A 15,487-nucleotide genomic window follows, 5' to 3' on the forward strand; every position below is an offset into this window, starting at 1 on the left:
TATGCAATTTCAAAGGGTTGTTAGAGTATGTCACGCCTTTGGAATGCATAGTTGTGTCGACTAGAAGACTAGTAGATTCAAGCTGTAAAGTATTTAAGATACAAAGAGCTCGAGACGAGGGGGAGTTTGTTAATGTATCGTTTGAGCGTCTCGGTCTTTGTATAACGTATTTTGGCATTAGTTTAATGTATAGGGGTTATTAATGTAAATGGTGTAAGACTCATTCGTTAGAGTTATAATAACGAATGAGTCCGGGTGATTTTGTCTCATTCGTTAAGGTTTGTTTAACAAATGAGTAACGTATGAAAGGTAACGTATGTAAGTAATTCGTTATGGTTTGTATAATGAATGGCATAGCGAATGGAACACTCATTCGTTAGCATCTCTAATGAATGAGGTCGTCTCCTATAAATGCCCCTGTATCTATTAGTTATTAAGTGAAGTTCATTTTTAATGTATCAAAGCACCGTTACTTTGCCAAAATATTCTCTCAACCTCGTTTAATCGTTCATTAACGTAATCAACACAATCAATAACGTAATCATGATCTGTGTGTTCATATCCGAAGACAAGATCCTTTAGATCAGGCTATCTCATAATGCATATATACTCACCATAGAAACATACAATTACTCAACTTTGTTTGACGGTACCTTGATTGCAAATGTTCTCACTCCTTTATGCTCCCCTCCTTTAAGTCAAGAAAACCCATTCGTTTTAATCTTTCAGCCTCCATTCTTGATAATTAACACACGCGGGTAAGATTTGGATCCATTTCCATCCATACATGATATCAAGCACATAATTACTCATTCAAGGATGATGAAAAGCCCCAAAACCAACAAATTAGGTCAATAACCAAAATTCTCTATAACTTGATTATTATCATCTCCCATCACATCCAATGGTCGTGACAGGTTAAAAGAAGCATATTTATCACAAATTTTACAAATTTTGCTCATTAGATTATTAACTAAACCTCCCCTCTTGAAATTCCAAAAACATACACCATGAGCTATTCATCAAGAATAGAGTTTACTTATACCCTAATAACATCATAACAAAAAGTTCATCCTTAGTAAAATAAAAAAATAACATGAATCTTTAATTAGTTTGCTAACTTAGAACACATCAAAGTTTAGATTTTTGTTTAGAATTTCACTAACCAAATTGGTTACTCATTCACACATGATGAATACTTTCTGTTTAGAATTTCACTTACCAAATTGGTTACTCATTCAAGGATAATGAATACTTTTTCATTTCATGATTTCTTGCAAAAAAAGTTAGATTTCTAGTTTTCCTTTGCTTCAAGTCGTTCACCATCCAAGGCACATCCTAACACACACAACACACACACACACATCTCTCTCTCTCTCACTTTGTGGTTTACACCCTTTTGACTATAATTACATTAAGACTACTCTCATTAGTAATTCTTGGGTGGTTTGTTACATTATTTGAAAATAAAAAAAGTTAAAAAAAACAATAAAATTGAAGCAAACTAGTTGTGCAAGCTAATTTGCAAACCATTCTCAAACATATTCAATGTCACATGTCAACGTTTGTATGGATATTTTTTAGTTAGTTTTTCCTTTTTCTTTCACACTAATTAGTTTTAACTATAATATTGTTTTTTCTAATGACTTTTAATAATTAAGAGTTTAAAAAAATCTATCAACATAGTCTTGTTAAGTTTTTCTTTGTGAACGTACTGGTATAAATTTTATTAAAAACAAAGCTTATAAAAATATATTTTTTTAATATAAAATAAATATTAAGTGAGTTTGATGAATATAAATATTTTTTTTATTTTTTAAATATTTTTAAATTAAATATATTGTTATTTTTTCAATAAAGTTATTTTTTTTATATTTCTAGTCACTTTTAATAAAAAAACAACATTATAAATTATATTTATTTAATAAAAAATATGGTAGGTTGGGTTGATAATGAGTGTGGAAAGTTCGGTTTGGTTGGTTGGATAGGTTGAAGTAAAAGAAATTAGTTTTATAATAAAGATTGGGTTAGGTTGGTCAATAATTATCATCTATTCTCATAATTAGCCCCTCATTACTTATATATGTTAGGTTTTACCTAAACTTTAATGCCCGTCACTAAACAATAAAGCTAGCATATGTTATTATATTAACCATTAACATTATCCTAATAAACATTTAAATAAAATTTTCAACGTAAATTAAAACCCGTCATAAAAGTTATATATTTAATAATTTTACGAAAAATTGAATGCTACAAACTAGACGAGTGGATCCAAGTCTGATGTTTGAAATTTAAAAAAACATCTCAACTTAACATAGGTCTAATGAGAAAAACGAGGTGAAAGGTGGGACTAGTGAAAAGAATTTTTTGAGATGTAATTATTATTGGTCAACCGCAAAAGTATGGGATTATTAAAATCTAATTTGTCTTAATTAATCTATATACCTTTTTAATTATACAAGTTGTTTTAAACCGGTACGTTGCGACGGAGACTTGACGGAAACCCGGCTTGTATAGGTTTGGTTCGTTATGATATCGTCAAAAAATTATTTTGTGACCAAAGGTGAGAGAATATTGAGTTTTAAAAGTGAAACGGTTTTTTAAATCATTTCATAATAGTCTAAAAAGTTGTATGATGAAAGTTAAAAGAATAAAAGTATTATGATAAAAGTTGAAAGAAGAAAAGTAAGTGGTAGGGTTTGGTGTCTAAAGTCAAAAAGCTAAAAGTTTTACTCAGAAATTGGAAGGGCAAAGTATAGATGTTGCTAATTATTTTAGTACATACAAAGTTGCATGGCCAAAGTTAATATATAAAAAGTTAGGTGCCAAAACTTTGTTACTACCATTCTAACATGTTAAATAGGTGGCCAAGTTTAAAGAAACAAAACTTTCATAGCTTCTTTTAATATGTATATAACTAGTGTTTTATCCGGTACGTTGCGTCAGATAGGTTGATAAAACTGGACGATGAAAAACCTAACCGCCGTTGGTCCTGAATGCTGAGGTGATAAGTCTATGCGAATTCGGTTGGTTTTGGTTATGTACGTTATGATATTAGAACTAAAAACCAAAAATAAAAAAACAAATATAATTTGAGGTGGACCAATTTGGTGATGCCGGTCGGTAAAACTTGGGCATTGGGAAGATCTGAGTGTTGTCAATCTCGGATGTTGAGGCGATGTGTCTACGAAAATTCGGCGACTTCCGTCACTATAACGGAACTAAAACAAAAGAAAAACAAAATTAGTATTCAGTAGGTTTTCGTTACGTTCATTAAGCTATCAAAATTAAAAACAAAATGCAGCAAGTCTAAGCGAATTCGATCGGTTTCCGTCGCGTTCATTATGATACTGGAACTAAAAGAAAAACAAAAATTGACATTCAGTCGATTTTTGTTACGGCAGTGAAAGTGAGCAAAATGTTGTGAAACCCCAGCATTGGAATCCGGGTGTTAGGAAAACCCAGGAGTTATGGCGATTCGATGCGAATTCGGACATTATCGGTTACGCTTGTAACAGTATAGAAATTTCTGCAAAACTTGAGTATTTAAACCCAAAAAATAAATCCGCCAAATTAACAAATAAAAATATTAACATATAAAAAAATTTGAATATTCTACGTTTATTTGGTCTATAAACCAGGGCGGTGGTAAAACTCAAGCGTCGTCAATCCTGAGCATTGAGACGGTAACTCGGCACGAGTTTGGTTGGTTACGGTTACTTTCGTTACGACACCGGAGCTAAAAAACAGAAAAAAGTAATGGAGTGGCGTTGTTGGTAAAACTAGACGGGGCAATGTTTGGTCGGTTCGTAAGTACGTATGGCTGGGTACCGCTGTACGTGGAAGTAAATGGCCGGTTCGTAAGGAAGGTTTATACTTTTAATATGATCACACAAATGGCGGCCATCTTAGCTCGAAAGTCCATCTCTGCTCTTCGTTACCGTCACCTCGTAAGATCCATTGATCATATCCTCTTTTCTCTCTCTCACAAACACACCACACCTTCTAAATATTATTATTAGGGCACGCTTGAGATCAGACGAGTTGGATTCGTTGTGTATATGCTCGATAGAAGCTCTCTTTTGATTTTGATTTGTGAGGGCTTGGGTAGATCCAATTATCATTTTTTAGGGGTTTGTTGAATTAATTTTAGGACTGATACAATTCAGATTTTATAGGGTTTGGGAATGATTGGAATTGCAGTTTTGTTATAGTTTAAGGTAGGGGTGAGCAACAACCAAACCTGTATTAACTGAAATCCGAATTCACCTAAAACCTGTTACCGTTTCCGTTTTGTACCCTTAAACTAGCATTTGTGATGCATTTACCAATAAGATGTTTCATTTTCTTACAGAGGGAAGAACTTTAATTTGTTGAAGATGTGAGTTTTGGAACTTTAATTTACTCAATTTCAGACGGAGATAACAGAAAACAATAATTAAAAAACTAATTTTTATCCTATGAGTGTTACATGATAATGGAATTGATTCAGGTTTATCGCAAGTTGGAGTTTTATAAAGTTTATTTACTTTGCATCTTGTTTTAGTTTATTTTTTTAGTTGGTTTATCTCTAAAGTTGTTAGGTCTAGTATAAATATTGTATCTTGGTGAACAGTTATGCCAGTTTTTAGTTGATGATTATTGAATTCTGTTTTATCAAGAGACCTTGGGAGGTTGTTTGTAAGCTTTTGAGTATCAATCGGGTTTGATTCAGTCGGTTGGTTCTGAATCCGCATCTGGAATCGGAGATGTTGAATTTATGAACTGTTCTATAATCCCTATATTGATCCTGTCTTTCAAGGGTTATTAGGTTAAGATTATTTAATTGATTTCTTTTCTTTTCATTTCAAAGTATGAACTTAAGCCAGTTCCAGACAGTAAAGAAGGCATTAAGCTTTATAGCCAGCATTTAGTTATTTTTCATGAAATGCGCACTTTTGGATCGGTGTCATGACTCACGATAATATGCTTCTTCCATCTTATTACCAGGCTGTGTCAGGACAAGTGTTACAAGGCTCTAACATCCGTGAGGCAGTATCCGGTGCACGCTCGTTTGCAACCAAACACTCCTTTTCTACTGATAAAGGTATGTGTTAGGCTGTTAAGTTTCTTTATTTATTTATTCTTATCTTACTTGATAAGGGTAACAGTGTATAAATTGTTATGTATATGCATGTATGTTGTGTTGAAGATCAAAAGAAAGAAATGTTTGCGCTAAATTGCTTTTAGGACAGAAATTGGTAAAGAATAACGATATCATCAAACCAACAGATAAGGCTATGTGCATTAACACACTATTTTAGCTTGTGAAACCAACAGTCAAGAGGAAATGATCACATAAAATACTAATCAACAGCGACAAGGATGTTCAGTACCAGTGAAAACACACAGAGACAGGTGTATGAAGTGTCTTATTTCACAAGCTAAAATAGCGTGATCATTTCCTCTTAACGCACATAGCCTTATCTGTTGGTTTCACAAGCTAAAATGTATTCCATTTGTATTCTAGAAGTTGTCAACCTTTTACATATTTTATCATGAATGACTTGTTTATACTTCAGTGGAGAGATGATTTATTGGATATTGTTTTAGTGTTTATTCTACTGTCTACATGTGACAACCTACTATATTATGTAACAAGAAGAAGTCTAAAACTTGGTACATTCTGTTTAAGTAGTGTGGTTTCTGAGTTGGTGTCAACGTACTAGTAAAAAAGAGCAATAGAAATTTTAATGCATTATATTGAAGGAGCAAGTTATTATAGTGTACCTAGTATTTACTTAAGTTTTTGGGAAATATGGTTGGCTAAATTATTGTAAAACGAAAAGGTTGGTTGGTCTTTTCACAGGATATAGAAACCTTAAGACAACCATGGTTTTAAAAGGACAAGCTCAACTACATATTTGATTGTCTCAGTGTCCTTCTAAGTATTTTTTTTCCTTTTTTGTAAATAGCCTCCGAACACTTAGAATAACGAATATACATGCTTTTTGAAAAAAGATCTTTTCCAATGTCATTAACTCATCTGTGACCAAATACATGGTTGAATTAGTATTGTGTTGAGAAATCTGTCAACATACAAGCTTACAATTGCGCATATAGATGTGGTGTCTTTTTTACATGGGTAGTGTCTGACTATTTTGACCATTTCTTCTCTGTCCAATCACAGACGATGAAGAAAGAGAGAAGCTTGCAAAGGAGATCTCAAAAGATTGGAGATCTGGTACTTAAATATGGAATTCTTTTTCCACCATTAGTTTTTTTTGTCATGTTACGTATTCTTTTCATGAAATTTATACTTCTTAATTGTTGATCAAGTACAGTTTTTGAGCGGAGTATTAACACGCTATTTCTGACTGAACTCGTTCGCGGTTTGTCTTTAACGCTCAAATACTTCTTTGACCCCAAAGTTACAGTAAGTATTTGACATTAGTTACTTTACCCATGTCTATGTTATCCCAAATTCCAAATGCTAATTACTTAAACTTAATACACAACTAATACTTTATACAGATTAACTACCCGTTTGAAAAGGGTCCTCTGAGCCCTCGTTTTCGAGGAGAACACGCTCTCAGACGTTATCCAACCGGAGAGGAACGTTGCATTGCCTGCAAGCTTTGTGAAGCTGTAAGTATTAGATGTTTATTTTGCTGTTATTAATTTTAATAATCTAGTTCTTGTAATTCGTATTGAATATTCGTTGTATATTAGATATGCCCAGCTCAAGCTATCACTATTGAAGCTGAAGAACGAGAAGACGGGAGCCGTAGAACAACGAGGTGAAATAATACTGGCTACTCTCTCTCTCTCTCTCTCTCTCTCTCTCTCACACACACACACACACACGCACAGACACACACAAACGCACGCTCCACACTCACATACTGTTTGAATGTTACAGGTATGATATTGACATGACTAAGTGTATCTATTGTGGATTTTGCCAAGAGGCATGTCCTGTTGATGCAATCGTTGAAGGGCCCAACTTTGAGTTTGCTACCGAGACTCATGAGGTAAGCTTTAATGTTCTATATATCTGTCGACCAATTATTATGCCAATTACAAAGATCTGAATATGTGTGCATTATTTTTTTCAGGAGCTTTTATATGACAAGGAGAAGCTGCTTGAAAATGGTGACAGGTGGGAAACCGAGATAGCTGAGAATCTAAGATCAGAGAGCTTGTATCGTTAACCAATGTTCCGGCTTCATAATCTTGTCACTAGAATAAAGTGAAGGTGATTCTGCAGTATGTTCTGATCATGTGATGTATGAGCACGTGACAGCATGTTGTCTTTTTTGTGTTTCTGTGAAGGTATGATGATGCATCGATGTTTTCAAGATAATTCCTGATATTGTGATTTAAGCAGTTTGATTGTAGAAAATTGTCTGCTGTTTGGAAAAGCTTTTTTCGGTCTTTTATAATAAATATAAACGGAGCACATTTTGTTCAAGATTATTCCATCTTTATTCATGTTTTTGTTTGAAGTTTCTGGGCAACAACTTGTTCACATTATGCATAAATCTCGAACCCAGACCATGCACAGCACACACACAGCCACTTTTCATTTTTTCTTCTTCAACCTAGTCTTCTATTTGATTGCATGCAACTTGTGACCAGACATGACTTTGCACACTTCTAGGGCTGATCAGAAATTGAGTTTACCTGAAACTTGGACCGATATACGCCGGAAATAGCACCATATGTTGTACTGTGGTTGGTCTTCTGTTTCTATATTATGAACTTTTTGGGTTCAGTTTGGTCCTCGAATCTAGATCAAGGAATGCCGAAGTTCATGAAACCAGACAGAGGGAATTATAACACAAAACAACTTGAGGCCCAAGTCCAACAATTTAACCTTTCAAAACTAGTAAGATGTAGCTTGATGACTTGATATCTTACAAACATGTTTAGAACATTGGACCAGGTCTCTACTGCAGTTCAGCGATTAATAGACCTATTATACCATTGTAAGTTTCTTGATTAACATATTCTCCTTCAAGACCATAGGTCGTAAGATTAAGCAGTATGAATCAATCAATCAATCAATCATACCCAGTATAAAATCCAATCAATAGCAAAGCTATGAGTAGGGTTTGGAAAGGGTGGGATGTAGGCACACCGTACCTCTATTCAATAGAATAGAGAGGTGGCTTCCAGAGAGACCCTCAGTTCTAAAAGTCATATGTATGGGAGAGTATAAAAACAATCAAAATTCACATTAATATAATTAATAATAACACTTAGTAATAATAATGATAATAATATATAGATATATTGAAATAATAAAAATAAAATACAACAAAGAAACTACATAATATATGAAAAGAAAATAACATAATTGCGTGTGAACAAAAATAAGGTAAAAAGAAACCCCTAAGGTATTACTTTCTCCCTAAAAATCATTAACCTTAATTCTACGTCTCTAAGAATTCCTATCCTAAACCATGTCCTCAGAGAGGTTTAAATTCAAACATCTTATGAATATGTGTGAGGACCTATGAAAAGCTGAGCTCACTCATGGAGCTCATCTTAAACTTCTAAGTTAAACCAATTACTCAAATTCATTTCATATTGTAGACGTGCACAAATCGGATATTATTTAAACTCAGAACCGGGTAGGAACCGGTTATTTTGGAACCGGGTACAAACTGGAACCGGTTCTCGTCAGAAACCGGGTAGGAACCGGACCCGACCTGGTAGCAAGAAATCAAGACCCAGTGGAACCGGGTAGGGTAGGAACCAGGTATGGCTAATACCCGAAAATCGAGTACATCGGGGTTTCCATTTTTAAACACTTTTTGACCGTTGAGAACCGGTTCCAACGGCTATATAGCCGTTTTTGGACAATTGGAACCGGATTTGAATATATAAAACACACACACACATACTATATATAGGTAGGTTAAGTTTAGAACTTGTTAAACCACTTCCCTAACTTGTTAAACACTTCCCTAACTTGTTAAACCACTTCCCTAACTCTAAAGCACAATTTAGATTAACCCAATGGCAACCAACGATGATGTTGTTAAGGCCATCGATACCACGAGATGCCCCGAGGTTTGGGTTCATTATGACCCACACACAGGAGATGGCGCGCTGCAAATATTGTGGCAAGTTTTTGAAAGCGGGGTCGAATTCCACTCTCCGTAAGCATACCAATAAGTATTCTAAGGAAAAAAAAACATTTGGATGCCAAAAAAGTGGAAGCGGGAGAGTCGGCCGGCTCTGCAACTCCAGCCCCTGCCGCCAGTAACAAAGCTTAATGGGCGTAGAGAGCGGGATGCAAACGACGACCACTGTTTGTTATTTTAGTTTTTATGTTTAATAATGCTTGTAGTATCTGGTTTTATAATAAAATGTTCGTCGTTTCGCTATAACGTTAATGCAATGAAGTTGTTGTTTTATATATATGTAATATATTATATGTGTGTGTGTGTGTGTGCGCGCGCGTGTTTATGATTTATGACTTAAGAGTTAGTTTAAGACAAGTTGTTATTTAAAATAAACCAATAACACTTTAAAAACCGATTACATTGATCGAGTGATTCGTGTTACATATTAAATTACTAGAACAGACACAAATTAAAATTCTTCAAACATCTTCGTCCTCATCTTCTTCACATGATAGCCCAGAAGATTGCCCTTCTTCCACCTCTTCATCATGAATTGGACGTTCAAATGGTATTTCATCTTCAAAGTTCGCCTTGCCTTGTATACGATTCACCGCGTCCAAATGATCCTTTAGGCAAATGCACATGTCTAACGACTCTGAAGTGAGTTTGGTTATTTGCATTGATAATATCCTTCCAATAAGTGAAAAAACTGATTCCAAAGCAACTGTTGAAGCTTGGATGCTTAGCAAGTCACAAGCCATGGCGGAAAGAATAGGAAATTCGTTTTGCTTTCGTTTCCATCAAGCCAAAACATCAAGGTTGCGAATATCTTCGACTGACGCACCTTCAACATCCACTATATCGCCCGAGTTCACTTGTTGGTGTGTTTCCCCTTTGCCGCTTAGCCGTCGACTCACGAACAACATTCATCATATTTATAAGCTTGTCCTTACATGGCCTACTTGTTGTTTTTTGCATCACAAAAGTCGACTTTGAGCTTGGACCATAAACTTGGAAATAATGATCATAAATTTTTTGAAAGGATTTGTTGAAAAAATCCTTCGCTTCCGTTGACAACATCGGATCGATCTCATGCATACTCATGTTGTCAAATATTTCCTCGATCAATGCCTCAACTCCGGAAACATTCAAGTAGGTGTTTAAAGCGGCGGCACAAGTAAACATCGGTGGTATGTCTTCAAAATATTTTTTGAACTTCTCCTTCATTGGCTCAACAATTTTTTTTAAAATATCATTCTTGTTTTCAAACTCTTTGAAATTCAAGGAGATGTTGTATAATTCTTGCAACACCTAACAACTAGTAGGATAATAAACCTCCGACAATTTAGTTGTTGCGGTTTTGAAAACATCAAGATACTCCAAGAAATAAGCGATATTTACCCAAGCACCGTCAAGAAACATATCGGCTTCACACCGATCCACAAGTGTTTTATGAAATACTTGTAATGTTTCTTGTTGGGAAAAAGCACACGAGAGCATATGATAAGTTGAGTTCCAACGGGTTGGAACGTCCCAATTCGGCCCCAAATGTTTTCTTTCAACCGATTTGCAATAATTTTTGCATTCAAGATGTCTTCTTTTCCCACTTTTGAAAACATCCTGTAACATATATCTAAAACATCTCAAACCGGCTTCCATGGTTTCATTGGCAAGAACTTCTTGAACAACAAAATTGATAATATGGGCAACATATCGAGCATGAAAAAAACTTTCCGTAGCAAGGTGAAATGTTCAACCGTCTTTGTATTGTTTGTTGCATTATCAAACGACATTGAAAATATATTTTTTCCTCAAGTTAAAAGTCGTTATTACCTCATCTAAAATTTCAAAAATTTGTTGGCGGTATGTGGATACGGAAAGTTTTCAAACGCGATGGTGAGTTTCATCATTTTCCCAGAAACTGGATCGACCTAATGAGCAGTGACACAAAGGTACGATTCCGGTAACCCATGTGGTGCCGACCAAACATCGCTAGTTGAATTAACACCCGTTTGCATAGTTACAAAAAACTCAATTAAATCTTTTTTTGCACATTCCCACAACTGTAGACAATGACGTCCAGGGGCGGACCTAGCTTAGGAGGAGGGGTAGTCTCCTTTACCCTTCAACATTTCGCCAGTAGTGTAAAAGTTTTTTTTGGTCGGTTTACGTGTTTCGTTATCACTGAAAAAAAAAATAACGTTATCCTTTTGTATTTTAAGCTCAACCATAATACTTAAACCCAATAAAAGTCCACTTAAATTATAAAACCCAAACCAAAAAAGCCCAATAACCCAAATAATCATTTTAAGTTTAACAATAAAAAAAGACCGGATATTGTGAACACATGCACACAGCCGACTGCTCTCTGCCTCTTTGGACTCTGCTCACCACACACCACCAGTTCATCACGGCTGTCGCCATCTCCACCTCCGTTCGCCACCAGCCACCTCCTGACCTCACTCAGCCACTCCACCTCCGGCCTCTCCTTCTTTCAGGTAAGATTTCTTGTATTTAGGGATTTAGGGTTATGTTTAAATTGGAATTAATTTGGGATTTAGGTTTATGTTTAAATTGGAATTGACTAGGTATTTAGGGTTATGTTTAAATTGGATTAATTAGCGATTTAGCATGTAGTTTTATGTATAAATTGGAAATGTTATTAGGTTTTTGGTTTAAATTTTGTTTAGGGAACTTTGAAGATGAGTAAACAACCTCACAACCTCTTATTAGCAACCTTTTTAAACGTCAAAGAAAAGAAAACGATGGCATCATTTCATCACCAAGTTTTAAATATTCCAACTTCAAGTTCAACCATGTGCGACTCTTTTATTTTCTTATTTAATTAAATATTGTGTTTATCAATATTTTTGCTGAGTAAACTTTAAAATTGCTCATTAACAATATGTGTTTGATCTGATCGAAAGATATCAATAAAATCATTGTATTAGTAAGTTTAAATAATTTTACAATATCATTAAGCAAACAAGTTTAGGTTATTTTGATGCGTCAATTATAAACCAACTTGTTTTGATCCGCCATTTCAAATGGGTTAACCGGGCACCGGTACGCTTGTAACATGAAGCCGAGCAAAACGCGTAACCAGACACCCGCACGAGCAAAACGCATTATTGGGTTCCGCTACGCGTGAAACGCGTAATTAGGCCCCGTAAATGCGAAACTGGTGAAGAAAATTTTTTTTCTTAACGTAAGGCTAAAAAAAGATTTTATGCTACCCCTGAAATTAGTTTCTAGATCCGCCACTGATGACGTCTAAGGGTGGTACGACTTACATGAGTGTAGCGAGGTTGAAGAGTCTATTGATCATGACCGTTAATTGAGGGTTGTCAAAGTGATTAAACGGCATACCTTGTTGAATCACGAACTTCGCCATCTTATCATGAACTGCTTTCATGTTGTAATGAAATATTGTCCCATCTCGACCCAATTCGACTTGGTCCGATGCGGGAACTTCTTTCAACGCCTTGCAAAATTCTTTCGTTGTGCTTTTTTAAAGTTGAGTTCGAATCATGCTTTCAGAAAGTGCCACAAAATTTGCAACGAGCTTTTAGGTCTCCATTGATCAACTCAACCAAATTCTAATTCCGCCGTACGTCTTCGTTGCGGTTATGCGGAATGACCCGTACAACTTCGGGGTCATCTTCAACACGAACCAGGTAAAAAAAAACGGATGTAGAAGCCGCCTTCCTTTTGCCCTTGTTTTCGCTTGCCATAATAACAAGCGGTGGTGGAAGTGAAAAAAATTGGAGGTGTATGTAGGTGAGTCGGGAGTGTGAAACGAGTGTAAACCAAGAATTTTTTTTTTTATGTTTTTGAGTTGGGTGGTAAAACAATTGTTCAAAGACCATATTATATAGTTTTTGGACCTCAAAAACCGGTTCCAACGGTCCTAAAAACGGCTATATTACCGTTGGAACCGATTCCAACAGCTATTTTTTGGAAGCAACAACATTTGATCAGAAAAACCCGGTGGAACAGGTTATTCCGGGTACGAACCGGAACCAGGTAAGAACTGGTTGATTTTTGAAAGAAAATTAAGGACCGGGTAGGGTTTTCTGGGTATAATATAACCCAAACTGAGCGTTATGTACACCAGGTACGAACCGGAACCGGTTTCTGGTCAGTTCCATCGGGTCGGGTACGGAACCGGTTTTTTTTTTCACCTCTAGCGTATTGCGTAATTAGTAGACCCAAATATATATCGTGTATTTGCACTAGTAGGGGGCATCTTCTCTTATCCTCTTTAGAAGAAAAAAAAAGTCTTATCTATGGTTTCGCTCGATCCTGCATGTAATCATTGTCAAGTAGGAACACGGAACACGAATAAGGTGTCGTACTAAGCTTTAGGAGTTAACTAAGACTACGGAGATTAACTAAGCTTATAGACAGAATGCGGATAGGTGGATCCACAAAGCCTAGTGTTTGACACATGCATTTATTTCCTCTTTTAATTTGTAGAGTTGGTTCGTAGATTTCGGAGGCGGTGTGTAAGACATAAAAATGGGTACTTAAAATAGAGACTTATATGAAACAAAAGTTTATTAGTATGATGATAATTTTTATTGCAATAAACATAATAAAGTTCCGTACCAGAACGATAATTTTACATAGTTAAATAAATCGTGAGTCTTTCCTAGTTTTTGGTAGCAAATTTATTGAATCTTCACATAGCAATAGCATAATCTCTAATATAAGTAAAACAAATAAATAATAGATAACCTTATTAAACAAAGTCAAAGAAAGTTTCCCAAACATGACAATTCGATTGCAATTGTGATGGATTGGTCGTTTGCAGTGGTACAGTATGCCGGTGAGGACTGAGGCATGCGGCTCTAGGCTTTATTCTACGGGTTCTAGTTTTTGAGGCCCTCTTCAGTGAGTTAACTAATCAAGGCCATGGACAGGTTACTTTGTTTCTTATTTAAATCTTCGATTACAAAATTTCAAGGAATGTTAGAAGGATAAAGCATAATCGCTGAACAAATTGATCTACGATATATGAGTGAGGGAAAAATTTTGAGCCCTGCCGGCTTACGTTAAGGAATTTACTCTTAACACCTATTTGATAGACTTTGAAGTCTACGGATGCGGCAAATTAGAGGAAAATTTTATTCACCAAACGTTACAACAAGTGCGAATGTCTTGACTCTCGACACTATATCCCTTCCTCTTGGCAATAAATAACCTTGTGCAACTAACATTACAATGCTTTATTTCTTTCCACTGTTCCACTCTTATCTTTCTTGTTCCTGTAGATTAAAGTAGTGTCGATCAATAGGGTACTTGAAGCGGCCCACCAAGAGTCTATGCTGTTTTCTTTCAAACTGAACAGGCTGTTTTTCATATCTTTTGATCCAGATGCTATCCTTCACTACTTCTTGAACAATCTTAGGTTCAAGTTGAGATATGAAACAAAAAAACATTCATTAATAGTACCCTTCCTTTTCTAAGTCCTACACCGAGATCATCAATCACACTATTGGATCGCGATGTACCCAATCGGAATTCGCTACATTCCGCATCGCTCCAGTACGCCGTACCAAACATTCGAATTCGCTGTTCCAAATCGTTCTGGTACGCAGCTCCAATCAATCAAAATGGGTGTTCCAAATCAAATTTCAATTCGATCTGATCGTTGTTGGTTCCGCGAGAGGCCCTGAATTTCAATTAAGGGGTACGATTATGGTGAATTAGGTCCAGAATTTCCAGTTCAATGGGCATTTGTAGGGTTAAATGTTAAAAAAGTGTAACTAGAAGAAGAAGAAGGAAGAAGATGGAGGAGAAAGAGTGGGGCTTGAACATTTGTTTTAGTATTTTAGGGTTTTAGATAATTTAATATTAAACATTCTTTACATTTAGTCCCTGAAATTTATAAATTCTTACATAAAAATATTAAAAAGTATTAAATTAGTTTGTTATTTTAGCAAGTTACGTCCTATATTTTCACTAGTTTACATTTGATCCTTACTTATAATTTTATGCATAAAAAATATTAAATTAACATTATATATTTGGGTACATCGAACCGAACTTCATGGTACACTGTACCAGTTCGTACCGAAATGAGCCTACCCCCTTCCGTACCGAATACGTTAGCCTTAGCGAATTGCGTACCCGAATCGTGTACCCGTACCGAAGCGAACCGTGAATTAGGTAAATATGGGTTGGATGACCATTCATCCATAAGTTTCAAAACTCGTGGGGTTGAATATCTCTAATGAATCGTGTAGTGATCACTTTTAGATTGAAATATTTTGTGGGTACTCATGAAAATTCAATCGGACAATTCACTGAGAAAACAAGAACAGATATGCAGTTATATATGCTATGAAAACAACTAGAATTAG

The 15,487-nt window shown here is 35.4% G+C and overlaps 1 protein-coding gene across 1 annotated transcript; it reads left to right on the forward strand.

Moving 5' to 3' along the window:
- The first annotated feature begins 3,899 nt into the window (after positions 1-3,899).
- LOC143546418 (NADH dehydrogenase [ubiquinone] iron-sulfur protein 8, mitochondrial-like) lies at positions 3,900-7,268 on the forward strand. The gene is made up of 8 exons (XM_077038090.1): positions 3,900-3,953; positions 4,993-5,089; positions 6,173-6,226; positions 6,327-6,418; positions 6,517-6,630; positions 6,715-6,782; positions 6,905-7,016; positions 7,101-7,268. The coding sequence occupies exons 1-8, from the start codon at positions 3,900-3,902 to the stop codon at positions 7,194-7,196; spliced, it is 687 nt and encodes a 228-aa protein (XP_076894205.1). The 3' UTR covers positions 7,197-7,268.
- The last annotated feature ends 8,219 nt before the right edge of the window (positions 7,269-15,487 follow it).

Source organism: Bidens hawaiensis, unplaced genomic scaffold (genome assembly GCF_021521415.1).
Source record: "Bidens hawaiensis isolate Kalapana, Puna unplaced genomic scaffold, B.hawaiensis_p1.1 tig00014338_1, whole genome shotgun sequence".
In the NCBI taxonomy this organism is placed as follows: Eukaryota; Viridiplantae; Streptophyta; class Magnoliopsida; order Asterales; family Asteraceae; genus Bidens; species Bidens hawaiensis.

What these genes read in the sequence shown, in the direction of transcription:
- LOC143546418 (XM_077038090.1), top strand. Translation starts at nt 3,900, where the DNA reads ATGGCGGCCATCTTAGCTCGAAAGTCCATCTCTGCTCTTCGTTACCGT. An exon ending in GGGAGCCGTAGAACAACGAG is followed by an intron (nt 6,783 to 6,904) that starts GTGAAATAATAC and finishes TGAATGTTACAG; the next exon opens with GTATGATATTGACATGACTA. An exon ending in TTGCTACCGAGACTCATGAG is followed by an intron (nt 7,017 to 7,100) that starts GTAAGCTTTAAT and finishes TATTTTTTTCAG; the next exon opens with GAGCTTTTATATGACAAGGA.